Source organism: Phoenix dactylifera, chromosome 3 (assembly GCF_051530095.1).
Source record: "Phoenix dactylifera cultivar Ajwa chromosome 3, Ajwa_hap1_PhDact_Kaust_v1.1, whole genome shotgun sequence".
In the NCBI taxonomy this organism is placed as follows: Eukaryota; Viridiplantae; Streptophyta; class Magnoliopsida; order Arecales; family Arecaceae; genus Phoenix; species Phoenix dactylifera.
The window spans coordinates 49,316,105-49,332,976 of record NC_143192.1 but is presented as its reverse complement, the minus strand read 5'-3'; the positions used below and the strand labels follow the sequence as shown (position 1 = coordinate 49,332,976).

At 38.5% G+C, this 16,872-nt stretch overlaps 1 protein-coding gene across 1 annotated transcript; it reads right to left on the bottom strand.

Annotated features, from left to right (window-relative positions):
* On the bottom strand, positions 1–11,089 carry LOC103703562 (putative ABC transporter C family member 15). Its single transcript, XM_088718805.2, has 11 exons — positions 10,760–11,089; positions 5,563–7,928; positions 5,221–5,307; positions 4,284–4,955; positions 4,031–4,195; positions 3,471–3,765; positions 3,159–3,373; positions 2,232–2,537; positions 1,031–1,094; positions 667–906; positions 1–555 (listed from the first exon to the last, which is right to left on the bottom strand). Exons 1-11 carry the CDS (start codon positions 10,860–10,862, stop codon positions 419–421), a joined length of 4,650 nt encoding a protein of 1,549 aa, XP_088574931.2. The 5' UTR covers positions 10,863–11,089; the 3' UTR covers positions 1–418.
* Between the last annotated feature and the right edge of the window lie 5,783 nt (positions 11,090–16,872).

Here is a 16,872-nt window from a genome sequence, read left to right as displayed (position 1 = left end):
TATCAAAAATAATCTTATTTATTTTATAAGAGAATTACATCATTGTTACGTGGTCTTGCAGGACCATTCAACTTTAATGCCACGATTCTGGGAGCAATTAGTGCTAATAAATGCAGTTCCAATGGCAAGAAATGCTCCAAAATTAAATTTTGTCCAACAGTAGCTCCTTGGAGAAACAATATTTCCTGCTGCTTTTTCTATGATGTAGATTCCAGAGGTGCACCTGGCATTGCTTGCCAGGATAAGGGTTGCAAGTTAGAAACCCTTCTGAAGAGTTGTGTCTGCCTCTTGTTTTTGGAACTCATACAAACATGGCATTAAGTTTAGCAAATTACACCAGATGTTTTCGCTTCGGGAACTTGGATTACCTTCATGTGCCACCAATGGCTTTGAAAATAGAGTTTAAATGTTGATGGCCTTAAAAAATGTTACTTTCACTGTTTGCTATATGGTTCACACTCTGTGATCTCAAAGAGTACTCCTTTATAAGCTTAGAGAATGATGAATCCTCTCTTTCCAGTAATTTGGCAGGGGTGTCATATTCAAGAATTCTTCCTGCTCAATAAAAGAAGCGACTTAATTTAACAGTTCAATCATGCAAGAGATATCTGGAAATCTTACTTCATCTATCTTATGGAAGTATTATGGCATTGTAACAACTTTTACCTTCACTGAGGACCAGAATGAGATCACTGTCTATGACTGTATGAATTCTGTGAGCTATGGTGAGAACTGTGCAGTCGTTGAATTCTTGACGAATTGTTACTTGTATGATTCCATCAGTAGCAGAGTCAACAGAGGCTGTCGCCTCATCAAGAACAAGGATGCTGCTCCTCTTCAACAGAGCTCTTCCAAGACAAAATAGCTGTCTCTGACCGACACTCCAATTTTCTCCATTTTCAACAACTGTAAGAAGCTATACGTCAATTACCTATGACTAGTTCTTAAATCATTTTATCATTTAAGTTGCTGACTTGCAGATTAAAGCCATGTTTTTTTGTGTTTCTATAATCTTGTAAACACGCCTTACCTGTTGAATCCAGCTTCTTTTCATTCCGGTGTATCAGATCACCAAGTCGACACTTATCTAGTACCTGAATCATAAAAACAAGGTTGTTAGATCTTTTAATTGAAGAGCTGCTAAGAGAGCGAGTTAGCTTTTGGTTCTTTCAAAGAGCACTTTAATGAACATCTGGAATTTATCTTCGGTACATCGGGAAAAAAAAAAGAGAAAAAATTCTTATGGGACAGCAAACAGCTTATACTAAGCAGCCTTAATCAATTTGAACTAGAACAAAGAAGTTAATATCATGATTTTAATCATGAAGCCTTGACCCAACTATTTGTAATCTGTTATATGAAGTTTTTGCTGAGAAGTCCAATTTAGGACTACTTCTACTCCACTATTAATTCAAGCTTTTGCATATCCTTTCTCCTAATTTATGTACATGCTACCTAAAGGTCTTCCCTTCTTCTTGCTACATCCTTTAACAAAAATTCAAGTCCCCCTCCTTATAGAGCCTTCTCAAATCTCTGTTCTGTATACCCATACCATTTAAGTTGTTTCTTCATCCATTTGTCCTTAATTTGTGCAGCTCCTACATCCTCTAGTGTACTCAAATATCTCACTTTATCATTTCTAGCTTTACCACACATCCATCTCAGAATTCTCATTTATGTTATATTGACCTTGTTTTCTCAGAGCATATTTTTTACTTGATAAGTTAAGGCAAACAATATTGTGTTGCAGGCCTTAGTGTTTCTCCAGAAGACATTCTACGAGCCATTGCACAAAGCAAAGGCAACCCTAGCAATAACCAATATCAAATTCATTTCCATTTCATGGTATGATAAAATGCTTTTTATGACTGGTTATCAAACTAATATCGACTTTCCACCTATTACATTTGGGCTTCTAAGAGAATTGCCAATTAAAAAGTCGAAAAAAGACCTTAAAAAAATTAAGACTATTTTCCAATATTTTGCTTGGGTCTATTTCCCTATCAGCATTTTGCTTGTAGTCAGAATAATTCAATGATCTTTAGCTTCTCTGATTTTGCATCTAGTTCTTGTTATTTCTCATCACAAGCACCCATAACGCGCTAGATAAATGACTAAATCCTGATTCCTCGGCTTCCAGTCTGTATTTACTATTATGTAAGTAGTAATCTTCTTGTATTGTAAGGCATGATTCTATCATGGAAATAATTTAGCTTAGCTTATTGACTTGCCTCCCATATCCTGTTATCTGGGTATTCATTCAGTGGATCAAGATTTCCTCTCACTGTTCCCTCGAACATTGTTGGATCTTGTGGAATAATGCTAAGTCTGGATCGCAAATCATGAAGGCCTATCTTGCAGATGTCCACATCATCAATTTCAATGGTTCCTTCTCTTGGTTCAACAATGCGGAAAAGAGCCTGTATTAGAGTTGATTTTCCGCTACCAGTTCGTCCTACGACGCCAACTTTTTTCCTTCCTGGAATTGTACATGTTATGTTCTTCAAAACTGATGGCAGGTGTTCAACATACCTAACCTGTAGAAATAAAAGAAAAGGAAAAATATGATGTGGCAAGACAAACAACTTTTGAGCCTTACAATAATGTAATCCAAACACAAGAATGCAGACTTTTTTATGTTTCAACTTAACGAACTTTACTGATATAGATGGAAAGCACTGAAAGGGACAGAGTTGCCCCAGTTACTCATAATGTCATCGGTTTATCTAGTAAACAGTGAGCAATCATTGATAAAAGCAATATGTGTGGGTACAATGGAGGTGCATCATATTGTACTAGAAAATGGTTGGGGAACTTGAATATGTTATAAAGGAACCATTTTGTTTTATATTGTTTAGTCCCATAATGCTCCATTTCTCTTTCGTATTCTCCTTTATTTTCATAACCTATCCCAATTGTCGAGTGGCCATGCTAGGATAGTTGGTATAACTCATGGGAAGGCTTGATCTTGGGATGATAATCCGTTGTAAAAGTTTGATCATTCCTTCTGTGGATCTGTTGTCTAAAGTTGCACATCAGAGGTGATACCCCAGTGGGCTAAGGCTTGGTATTGCTGTCTGTACATATTTAGAAACATACAACACACAACAAACAAATGAACATTTGCATATATCTCTAGGGACAAATTCTGGGAATACCTCCAAGTTCCTAAAGTATATAGTTCCAATTTCCGGCCAACTGATCGGCGGTCGACACTCTTCAATCAGTAAAGGAGCTTCACTATGGATCCTTGAGTACTGCAGTATTCTTTCAACTGAGATCATTTTATTTTCTGCATTGCATATATTCCAGATGATAGTTGCTAGTTGTGAATTGAGATTTAATCCATAGGTCACTGCCAATCCTGCTATACCTGTAAGAATACAACAAATAGTAAGATGGTATGTGTTATTAAGAACGATAACAAAAAATTATTTTATGATCTTAGAAATTGATAATCAAGTTCTCACTTGGATTAATAAATCCTTCAGGAAGGCTCACGAGCAAAATCAACGAGAATGCAAACACAAAATTTGACAGTAAGTTCAGTCTGAAGGAAAGCCATTCCATTGCAGAAACATTATGGAACCATGGCCTCGAGTGGTTGTCAATAAGTCTAAGGTTTGCATTGCTGAAACGAATTTCATGTCCAAATGCTCTAATAGCAGCAGCTCCAGAAAGTGATTCTGCAAAATGATGGAGGATTGGAGCTCTTTGAATTCCCGATAAACGAGCCAACTCTCTTGCTGTTGGTATATAGTATTGCTGCAGCAACCATTGTCAAGAACTTAATCTCAAGACATCCTAATCTTTTTAAACAAATTAAACCACTCACATCTTTAGAATTGCTATAAATTCTATTTCTAAAACATGACTTCTTTTGGCATAAATATTGCAATTATGGATCTTGTACTTTCTTACTCGCAAAGTCAAAATCATTGGTTTGGTCCGAAAAATTAGCTTATCTTATTTTATGATTTGATCAAAGTAGACTAAATATGCACAGTTTAGTTTGAAAGAGAGATCTTACTTGATACCAGATACAAATTGCTGTCACTGGAATGAATATGGCAAAAACTGGCCATGCAACCTGCGACATAACTGCAATGGTCCCAAGAATTTGTATAATCGAGAATGCACACCAGCCTAATTTTCCTGCTATTTCCATGTCTAGCACACTTTGGTCGGTAGAGGCCTATTTCAAAGTCAGAAGTCTTATAATTAGTCTAGAGAAGGCTATATAAACAGATGATTATGCATGAAACATTCAACTAAGTACTAACCCTGTTTAAGATCCTCCCTGTTGGAGTGGAATCAAAGAAAGACATTGGGGCACGAAGGATGCAATTTAGCATGTTTTCGAAGAACTTTTGTGATGTCAAAAGGCCGGTTATTGCTACAAGCATTGCTCGGACCAACACACACAGTGCACTTCCGACTGAAAGAAGTATATATACCAAGAACAGAAGACTAATTCCCACCACTGGATCTGTAGCTGTTGTTGGAGGCGAAGCCCACGCCATCCAGTAGTTGCTCGCTACCTGCAATATTTGGAATAGTGATTGTGCTGTGACAATTATTGGGACTAATGCACCTCCTCGCACCGCAGTCAGGTACGACCAATAAAGCTCTTTGCCAATGCTTCCTCTTTCCCTTTCCTCATCTTGCATTAGCTTCCCTCTGTCAGCAATATCTTGACAGAGATCCTGTTCAGACTCTTGCCTGTCAATATTTTGGAACTGGGTATTTGCTGTATTTTCTTCATCAGACTCATTGCTGCTTGATGTTTTTGGTATTTTTCTTTCATCTGTTAGCAACATTCTGCTTGAATTTTCAGCACTAAGTATTGATTCAAGAGCTTGGCTGTGAGCTCCGACCAACACCTGAAATCCTATATTTTGTTGCAGAAGCTCATGAAACCTTCCAGCTTGTGCAATCCTTCCCTGCTGCATCACCTGTTATGACACATCATACTAATTGTTATTATCAAGTGCTTTCCAGTGGTCAAGGTTACATGTTCTTTGTGGAATGTGATATCAAGGTAGCAGAGCATGACTATCATAAAATTTGTAGAGTGACAACACAACCTTCTATCCACGAATTAATTTGATAGATAATAGACAAATTATTTCCATTTAGAAGAAAATGGAACAACAAAAGCCATTTTATTATTGTAGAATCTGGATAATGGAACTGGAAGATTTTCTGCTTTCTGTTTACCAGGATAAGGTCTGCGGCTGGAAGAAACTCGACTTGGTGTGTAACATAAAGTATGGTCTTGTCTCTAAGAACCCCCATTAGGCAATCCTGCAAGAAAAAGAAAAAAAAATCATCTCGTGTGATGCTTGGAGAATATTATCGATCTCCAAGAACTTGAAAATTGAAGCTTTCTCAGCAAAAATATTCACTTGTGGGGAAATTTGAGATGAAGAGTATGACATTTAGATGTAACAAATACTACATGTATTTTTAAAAAAATTATTGTAATAGTTTTTTTACCATATTAGGAATACTTTTCATAAAGGGTGGGCAATCATGCATGCAGGTGGAGTAAAAGCAGACCTTAAAAAGTTGTGCGCCTGTATGAGCATCCACAGCACTGAAAGGGTCATCAAGAAGGTATATATCAGCATCCTGGTAGGCTGCTCTTGCGATCTGGATCCGTTGCTTTTGTCCTCCGCTCATATTAATTCCTCTCTCTCCAATCTCCGTCAGATCCCCACTGGCAAAGAGCTCAAAATCCTTCTTCAGTGCACAAGCCTGAATTGTCTTTTCATATTTCTCACTGTCAAATGGATTGCCAAAGAGAATGTTTTCTCTAATGTTCCCAGAAAGTATCCATGGGGACTGAGGAACATATGCTTTGGTGCCACTTATTCTTACTGTCCCTCCCAGTTTTGGTATTTCTCCTAATATGCATGAGAGTAAGCTGGACTTTCCTGAGCCAACAGTCCCACAAATGGCCACTTTCATGCCCCCGCTCACCTTCAATTCTATGTCTTCAAGTGTTGGAAATTTGGATTCTGGGTCCCAACTGAATATCCCATGATCAATTTCAATGTCAAATTCTGCTTCATTTCTAGGTATCACCTCAACTGCATCAGATTTTATTTCATCTTCTTGGAGGTATGAGGCTACCCTGTCAGCTGAAACTTTTCCCTGTGCAATTACTGAAAGCAAATCTGGAAGATTGAATATGGGTTCTTGGAGCATCCTAAAAGTTGCCAATGCAGATAAAACTCTCCCTGCTGTTAGAGGTATTCCCATGAGTATACATGATCCAAATGTTATCACTGATATAAATGTGGGCGCTCCCCAGAATAAAAATGCTGTCATTGCTAGCAGTCTTAGAGACTTCCACAACCAGTTATACTCAATGTTTCGCAAAGCTTCTAATTTGCGAAGGTACTGGAGATCCCAAGCTTGAAGTTTCAAAATCTTCATGTTTCGGAGAACTTCTGAGGTCGCTTTCATTCGCTCATCTTTTGCTTCCATAATCTTGGACTGGAAACGTTTCTGTGTTCTAGTGATAGGAATGTTGCATGCCATTAGCATGACTGTTGCTGCTAATCCAGCAAAAGCTCCAGGACCCAGACTGTTGTGAAGAACATAGATTGCAAGAGAAACCTGTATGGGTAACATCCATATTATGTTTGCGTACCATATGAGATCTGTAATTCTTTGAATATCCACACTCATATAGTTGATAATTTCTCCACTGGTGTGGTTCTGCCGAGACTGGCTTGATAAGCGAAGGCCCTTTTTGTATATGTGAGATATTAATGCTGCTCTTAGGCGCATTCCAAGCTGTCGAGCTCCAAAAATCCACTGCCTCTGAGCCACAGTCTCCACAATTTTGGCACTTAGGAATGCAAGTGCAAGTATGTATCCACTTTTCAATCCATTCTCCCTCTTTCCACCTAGGAACATAACAAGGTCATCAATCAGTGAAGGTCCTACATAAGACGCGCATGCAGTAACAACTGCAAAGCTAGCATTGATTGCTGCTTTTTTCCTGATAAATAGGAAGATTGCTCTGTAAACAAATGAAGTCTGCAAGCCATGCTTTTCTTTTACACTAGTCAAGCAGCTGTCAAATGAGTGTGAAAGGAACTTGGCAGAGTCTTTGATATCGACATCAGGTACTTCATGCTGATCTAGAGGCTTCTTGACTCCTATAGCAAAAAGGGGGTTAAGCCATGAGAAAGTGACAAGTTGTGGAAGGCTTGCATTTCCATATGGCGATTGCCTCTTGGTCTCCCCATGCTTTTCTGTTGGCGTGTACAGTAGTGGTTCTCTGATGTTACTATTGTCAAAAGTGATCCCTGTTGCTCCTCTGACTGAAATGGCGAACAGATATGCGCAGAAAAGAAGATTTAATAGATCTATGCATTCTTCCAACCCTAGAAATGCATTGTGTAAAACAATGGAGTGTATATCAAAAGCTATGCAGATTGCTGACAGGAAGAAGCTGCATGTCCACCATGCCCTTATAATCCATGGGAGTTTTACTGATCTTGTTCGCCGAAAATTAAAAATGGTAACCAACAAAACCATCCATGATATCAACTGTGTTATTTCAGCTGAAACTGAGAATACGTACTTGCAATACCTCTCATTTCCTTGTAGCAGCAATGAAACAAATTCCACACAATGGCTGATTAATATTAGAGAGCAACACACTTTGCTGGCTTGGTATGAGATACCCAAGTTTATGTCATCAAGCGTATGTTTCGCAGCAGCGTGATTTTGTAACCCTTCCTCGTTGGTCCTGTATTTCCTTTGGTATGATTTGCAGATTTTATTAAGTAGAAGCTGGAGGGAGAAGCTGCTGATAAAGAAGAGATGAAGAAACATGACTAGACTCTTCCAGAAACAAGATGAGCTTATCTGTGACCATCCTTTCCAATGCTGAAGTAAATGAAAATCTGCAAGAACATTGCATTATACCATGTATAACTCAGAAATCAAGATCAACAGTAATTGCAGCTTAGAAATAGCAAGTAACTATTCTGATAGCATAGGATATGAAAATGCTTCACCAGTTTTTCAAATGCTTTTTGTTGGTGTCAGTTGCAGATAATGGTTCGAGTGGGAGGGAACCTCAACTGGATATTTTGATTGCAGTAAATTATGAAGGAAGACAGCAATATGCCAATCACAATATTTTTCTTGACTATCTTTTACTGATAGAATTATCTTTCTGTTTGTTTCCCTTGAATTTCAATAACTTATATACCCCTACAGATAACCAATCAATGATATATATTCTGTAGAAGTTGTTACCACCACCAGCATCTAAGAATTAGGTGTTTGTGTATCTTTAAAGTAGTATTCTTTCTTGATTACAAACAATTAAAAAGGTCTTGGCCTGCTTTACACCTACCATGGTCTTTTTGATGGAGGTTATCGAGGAATTCAAGATCCAACATCTTCACTGAGGAAATGCATGATGGTAAGTCTGTTCCCATTCTGATGGAAGATTAAGGGTTCAGTTCCGATGATTATTGGTTTATCTTGGATCCATTGTAGCCACCTGTAAATCTTTTGAGTCCTCTAATACAACCAAAAATTACCTCGACAGATCCATAGGGTCTATTTTAGCTAGTTCCCATTAACTTCCATGAGTAAAATTCTTCATCTCTAGGTTTCTCCAAACATGCTAGTGGAAGCTTTCATCCAACAATTCAAGTACTGATGCTGGTGCGCATGCTAACCCATGGCTGAGAATTCGCATGCCATGCCATGCCAAATAGAAGAGTGGGGTAGGGGGGATTGGGGGGAGGCAGCTCGGCATTGATCCATATCGACATGTTCTGAACTGTGAATGCAGGGTATTGCAGAAGACATGCGTCTACAGTACTGGTCCAGCCTGACATGGCATGTCACAGTTGGCATAGACTTGCAAGGATTGGCACTTCAATCCTTTCAGCATCTTAAGTCATGCGGAATCTAGTAAAGCTTCGTTGGTTATAGATCTTTTAAATGAAATAACAGGAGCATGACAGAGGTGCTGTAAAGTGCAGTTTATCATGTTATTTATTCTTCATGTCAAATATTTTCTGAACCTTCTGAAATAAATTCTAATGTATTATAGTCCTCAACATTCGAACAATTTGGACTCTGTGGAAATGATTTTAGTGCAACATCAACAGTATAATTTTGATTGTTCTCTGGCATTATTTATGATAAGTAGCAAGCATCGACCATCTATCTCCTAACTGTCTGAAACCTTAAATCATACCTTTGAAATGTTATTTCCTCCATTATTTGAAAGGCTTATAAAATTCTTCTCACTACTCCAATCAAGTTTTTCCCCCTTTCTAGTCTCCTTTCTCAATCTTGCAGAAATGACTGTTTCAGTTATTCTGATAAAGTGGATCATCCATAAATAATTCTTTCATGCTAAACTGGCTTCACAAGATGCTTCCTGATCTAAGTGGTACATAGCCATACCTGAATAACTTTTTTAAAATTATATAAATAAAGAATGAAAATTATTCTAGTTTGAGACAGAGTATGGAGTATTGACTCGAGATTTCTTAATGCCACACTTCGACATGATATCATCATCAATTTTTATACCCCACAAAAACAACAAATAAAAGATCATATCAAGAAAATTCAAATAATACAGCACAACAAATAGATCACTTTAGAGCTGGAGAATTTTTTTCTCATTTACCTTGGAAGAACGTGTCCAAATAAAATGCTGGTTAGAACACATATATAGCAAAAATAAGATAGTTCAGCCACAAGGGACCTACTGGTAGATGTGATATTTATTTTTTGAAGTCCAGCGAACATTTCAGCCAGGCAGTGCCAAGTTGTACTTTTCCAACAGTCATAAAATTAAGATGCAGAAACTCGGAGCTTCACAGGTATCTACATCACTTATTTTGTTAGTAATATATATTTTTCCCTGAACCAGTAAATTATGTCATCTTATATTATTAGAACAGCGCTTCCACTTTTCTTCTTACTTCATAAGTAGGCTAATTAAGAACATTTTAATCCCAAAGCATTTAACGATCATGCCATTGAACTTACCATATCTATCCCCAGTTCAAACTCAAGCATTATAGAGATGAAAACATTCACATCTTTTCACATATATCACAATATTCATCAGTTCTGCAGTACTTCTAAAAAAAATAAAAGCAAAAAATGCCTCCTGCATGTAATTTTCCTAACACGCTTAACAAAAGTTTAAAGTTAAAGTTCCTACATAGCTACAACTATTGCAGCATGATGCTTCCTTTATCAACACTTTGGACCACTCTCTTGGAAAACCTGGAATGCAAACTTATACAGAACAATACACGATCAACAATGCGCTCTTGCAATTTATATGCAGTTTCCTCTTTAAATCTTCACAAGATAAACTTGAAAATCATTTTTATATATTCATTATGGTGTATGCCACTATATCTCCATCCTTGTTTGAGAACATTTTCCAAATTTGCTTCTTACTATCACATGAATCCCATTTTTTTCCTCCAACAAAGCACATAAGAATACCAACTAGGAAAGAACTATTTCCACTCTTAAACACAATATTAAATGATAAAATATTTAGTGATATTATAAACATCATATTATAAACGATATGCATAAATTCATATTCCAGTCAGTTTTTTCCCCTTCCTTTCGTGCTCAAGTTATTTCTCTTTTATAATGCATTGATCCAGAAGAAAGATCATCTGATGGCCTAGAAACTCTATGCAAACTACAACAAATCATGCGAACAAGATCTTACTTGATATATTGAACACATCTCCATAAAGCATCCTCTTCGGTTTCCTCGAAGCACTCTCTAGGGTCTCTTCGACAAGCCTGAGAAATGAGCTCTTTATTGCCATCACTGCAATGGTGGTGCGGGTGCAACGACGGAAGATCAGATGCAGAAACCTATGAATCCTTTCATCCAAATGAGAAAACTCTCCCAGCTTATAGAACAAGGAGACAGAGAGAGATATCAGAGACCAGGCAAATATTAGTGCATGGGCGTTTCATGGCTTTGGCGTTTTGGGTTCAGAGCACCCAATATGGTATAATAGTTTTTAATGCGTGGATTTTGTCTGGTAGTGGTACTGACGTTTACGAAGAGAGACGAAGGGGGCCGACTCCAGACCGCCTCAGAGAGGATGCCAACGCCATCGCGTGATAGCTTCCTCCGTGTCGTGTCGTGTGGATCAGATTTAAACTAGCTATAGATGATTTGATCTAAACTCAAGGCAGAGATTCTTTTTTGTAATAGGTTTGGTCTAGGTAGTATGATTGTGGACTGAAGAATTTTGATAATGATGCTTTTTTTAATATTATTTTATAAAAAATTAAAAAATTTCTTGACCGTCAAATTTTATTATTTTCTTCTGGAAAATATTTTATTATTTCTTATTATTTTTTAAATTAGTCATCAGCTGGTCTATTTTTATTATTTTTCTTTGGAAAGAAAAATATTTTATTTTATTTTTTTTCGGTCTTCCCCTGCCTTCCACCAAACCTCTTCCACCATGCGATATACACGTATTTCTCCGCCGATTTCGCCGCGAAAATGCGGATTTTCTGGATATTTTTGGACTCATTTTGGTGGAAATCTGGGTTTCTTGAGGTAATTAATTCGGTGTTTCTTGGAGGAGGTGACGGAGGGTTTAGGGTTTGGGCGGGGATGGTGGCGAGGATGATAAGGTGGCGGCGGTGGCCGCTGCTAATGTCCAAGCGCTACGGATGGAGAGGGTGGTGGGGGTGGAGGAGGAGGCGACGGCAGGGAGGGTGACAGCGTAGGTGCGGTGGAAAGGGCCGAAGGTGGCGCTGAACTCACTACGGCGGACTGTAAAGAGGAACTGCACGAGGAAGGAGGAGGTGAGCGATGGGGTGGCGGAGGGGAGCTGAGCTCTTCTCGCTTTGTCCCAGATCGAGGCTCCTTCCCCATCTTCTCGCCATGAATCCTCGCCGGTGAGGTCGGCCCGGCTCCACTCATCGTGCACCCGGATGCACCGGCCTTGATCACCTGCAACTCTCCTTGTCTCCACGATCCCATCGAATGACATCGCCGTGCGAGGACGGCCGGACGACGTTGTCAGCGTGGTACTCGCTGACATTCTTCTCGGACTCAAGCCCGGCGAGGACGAGGTCTCCGAGGGAAAGCCGGCCGCCGAGCAGTCACGCATATTTCTGGCTATAACGGTGGGTAAATCAAAGCCATCAACAATAAATCGGACGGCCAAGAATACGAAGAGGTAAAACGACGTAAAAGATCTTTTGAGTACTGTAGCAAAAGCCATTGGCATAAAAGAAAAGAAGAAGATTTGAGTACAGAGGGGAAGGGATACAACCCATTTCAATCAAGGATAGGCAAAAACGATTCACCTTCCTTCACCCGAATCCATTGGATCATCCACTGCACATATCTCAGAGCATTAAATGCGTGCAATTCAAAGCAACCGGTGGGTGATCCAATGATTGATCCATACGAAGGATCAAATGGTTCATCGAGTCTAACTTTACGTGGACCTAGGAATAACTTGACCGACCGAGATCCGACATTTTACCTGTCTTTGGATTTTGTTATTGGAGTGGGTGATGGAGATAATATTGGATATTAGATCTGAATCTAACATCTGAAGGGAGATTCTCTGTTCTTCTTTTTCCTGTAGGTGGGTATCGCACGCAGGCTACGCAGCACTGGAAACTAGCGAGTCATGCAAACAAACACTAATATATTTGTTTTATTATTATTATTATTATTTCTTAATTTTGACTCTTAGGAGGAGCGGAGAAACACTGAAGCGAGGTGACGCCAGAAGCCATCTTCCCAGTACCTTCCTCCATGGGCATGGTCTCAAGAGTTTGGCCAAATAGGCGGTCGCTTTCTGAAGGGCCATAACAGCTGGATCTTTCAGACCATTGGGTGCCACCTTGGAGCTCACGAAAGGTTCAGTGGCGACCACAATATTTGTGGTCTCTATTAGCAGCCAAGCAAGAAGGCAAGGCGTAAGTGTAGGTTTAAAAAAAAACTTGAGTGGATTGCAAGGAAAAGACTGCACAAGTGCAGTAACTTATTCATTTGTTACTTTGTGAAGTGCCCTTACTAGAGGTTGTTTTGTTGTATGGTTTTAAACTGAACGGAAAAATTAGACTATGAAGCTGGAGTTAATATGCAGCTTGTAATTTTCCATGTCTTTGTTCATGTTTGCTGCAATCAATTGGTGATAACTTTTATAGATGTTAGGGGCTGTTGAGATCGGCATGAAACTCTGGCAAGGTACTTAAGATTGCTTTGCTGAATTTTCTGCATTCGACTTGTGGAAATTGAACTGAAAATAAACCCTTAAGATTATTGTTTGGAGGCTGCTCCGCTTTCTCTAAAAGCTAGTCCTTGTGTCAAACAATCACTAGAAAGACATGGGTACCAAGTGACTGAAGGCCAATTCTTTCATTATAATTGCTATGCCTATTGCTTTCATTCCTTGTTTCTTTCTTTCTTGCTATTTTATATGAAGGCTACTTCTTTGCTTTGATTGACGGCATGATTGATTCGATATCGGCAGTATCTGCTTTTCATATGCTCTAGTTGGATGTACATGCACTGTGTTGTCACCTTCGGCCTGTCCAAATCCTCTTGGCAGTTCCACATTTTTTTCCACGGTTAATGGCAGCTTGTCATATTTAGGACTGATTACCTACTTATTCATCTAGTCATCACATGGCCATCATTTCAATAGTTCTCAAAGTTTATGGTTTTCTGTCCTCACAACCAACTGTTGGATGGTGTTTCATGTGACCTTTGTTTGGTGAAGGATGTGACCATTTTTTTATGAGACTTTATGGTTTAATTGACTGTAAGCAACCATCAAGTATGTTTTTTAGCATATGTCTATCAGAGAAAAGATTTATTTAGTATATAGCATATAGCCCTTTTCTTCCTTCAAAAATGCCTTACTAAATTGTGCCACATAAAGAAGCAAAGTGAATGGTTCAAGACAGCAGAGGGACTTTCTTGAGTGATTTTTCTGAGTTACCATAGCATTGCTCTATTCTTTTAGTATCTAGCTGAAAGATAAAAACATCACTCTTTCCCCTAAAACTTATTAACAAAAATAAAGTTAGCTCCAAAAATGTAGTAGTTGATAGTCTGGCCTATGAATTCATGCCGATTTAAAATGCGCTTATAAGGATTGGAAGGCTTTAAGCAAGTCATAAATAAATTTTCACTACACCAAAAAAGAAAATTTCCGACTCTTATTTGCCGACGCTTATTCCAAGCGTCGGCAAAAAATTTTTTCCGTCAACATTTGCCGACGCTTTTTAAAAGCGGCTAATGACCAAGAAAATTACCATTGGCGTCAATAACCATTTAAAGCGTCAATGGTAATTTTCTTGGCAAATGGTAATTAGCGACGCTTTAAAGCGTCGGTAAAGAGCAACGTCCCCTTTGAAACCAGAATTGCTTTTCTTTTTAAAGCGTCGGAAAAGAGCGACGCTTAAAAGCATCGCTAAATTGTAATTAGCGACGCTTTTGAGAGCGTCGGAAAATGTTTTTTCCACTGTAGCATAGGCGACGCTTTACTACCGACGCTTAAAAGCGTCGCTAATAGCCAGAAAAAGCGTCACTAATGTCCAAGTTTCTTGTAGTTAATGTGCATACTTGCCAGAGCTTCAATTTAACAACATGTTGATTGCAGACCGCTAAAACAAATATGAGATGCCAAATGCTCACTTATTACCAAACATGTGACCTAAGCATTAGATCAATGAATGGCTGCACCCCCGCACCGCGCGGCGTGCAGTCACCATCAAAATTTCCAAAATTTTCATGAGATTTGAGTCTTGAATGATATCATCCATCAAGACTTTGATCCCATTGGAAATATTCCAAGCAAAAATCTTGGATTTGCAAATAAAAATATTCCTCCTCTATCTTGAAAAAACAAAAAATACCTTAAATTATATAGACACAAGAAAAGTTTTTTAGAGTCCTGAAATACAAGCTGACTAAACGATGCATCTCAAGATTCTCAGCGACGCATGGAGCCAGAACACCAAATGCCAAAGAGGAAACAAATGACTCATCATATGCTAGAAAATGGTTATGGATGGAGACCCGCCTAATAGGATAAAGAAAAAGGTGAAAGGGATCGTGCTTTGGGTTGCATGCTTGATCGTAGTGGGGGACAAGAGGCAACAAGTTTGGGATTGGTCGCCACTCTATGCTCTTGGAAAGATTCTAGTATTGTAAGCATACATCAATGATTTGATGTTACAGCTAGCTCTAGGTGAAGAAATATTTTGGACAAAGTTGATGCAACTCCCCCTCGATCCATATATACCAAGAGAATAATGATATATGCTCCCTAGTCCCTATCTTTAAGCCCAAACGTCTTTTTTGGCTAGAAACAAACTTCACAGTGGTTGTTCCAGCTTTCACTTGAATTTTTGAAGGTGCCAATTTACCAACTTAGTAAAGCCTTTGACGCTTATATCAAATGATCTAAGATAGATTCCTACCTTTATCAGGATTTAGAAGGTTAGGAGTATTTAGAGGAAAGCTACTCCGGTATTGCATGCAAAACCACCGGTTACTTGTTCAATTGTTATCATCTCTTTGCTACTTGAACAAGTGGCAAGGGTTCAATCCTCACTAGAGTTGATCTCCTATGATAAGATAGGAAGAGTAGGAAAAAAAATAAGGATTAGCCCCTTCTGCTATTAAGAAAATTGTAGTTGCACCAACCAAGTGAGTATCTTTTTAAATTAAAATAGTGAATATATGATAGAGATTTCACAGTGTTGTGATTTGGGAGTCATATGACCGGCTATACTTTATACTTTATAGTGTAGAATATTGGATAGCTTGAAAATAATAAATGCACGAGATGATTGTTGCCAAAATCCTGAGAATGGTGGGATGGAAGCGTAGTAATGTAATAAAAGATAGAAAAAAAGATGAAGTGATTTGTAAAAAGATAAAGATAGCATCAATTGAGAATAAGTTGGGAGAATGATCATTTAGATTATTTGTACTTATACTATATAGACTAAAAGATGGATTAGTATAAAAAAATAATTTGATACATATAGAAGAGAAGAAAGATAGAGGTGGATCAAAAATATATATGAGATAAAATAAAAAGAAAGAATTCCGTATGACTGCAACATTCGAAAAATGGACCATAAAGAAAAAAGAAGAATAAAGGGAAAAAAATTTTATAGCAGATCCTAGCTGGTTTGAGAACGCGGCAAAATTGAGATGGGTTGGGTGTTTTGGGAGTCGCATTTGGCAGCTGCTCTGGAAAGTGGTCTCGGCCATGCATAGCCATGCATGGAATGAGTGGGACCCCTAACTAGTTATATAATAACTTAGGACCTCATCTAAAATGGCTAGCCAGAAGGTATTATTTGGGTTCTTTGATCCTGTATAAGTACACAAGATCTTCTCGGTGAATAATCGATGTGGAATTAAATACACGCCCACACGGGAACTCACATACTCCTCCCATTCAAGCTCTGACATCCTCGTCAAGCTAAATCTATTCATAAACACTACGATTAGTTCGTGGTCAGCCTCAATGAATCCATGCCGTAGTATCTCCTAGTCCATATAGATTATGGACCGGTTCTGCTATGATACCATTTGCAATAACCTAGAACCTCACCCAAAATGGCTAGCCAGAAAGTATTATTTGGATTCCTTGATCCTGTATAAGTAGCCAAGATCTCCTCGGCGAATAACCGATGTAGGACTAAACACACGCCCGCATGGAATCTCACAAGTTGCATGTCTCTTCGTCAGCGTTACAACCCGAGTGACGTCATCACAAGGCCTATAATGAATGTTATTAATAAAATGGCATATTAGGGAAGAAATTG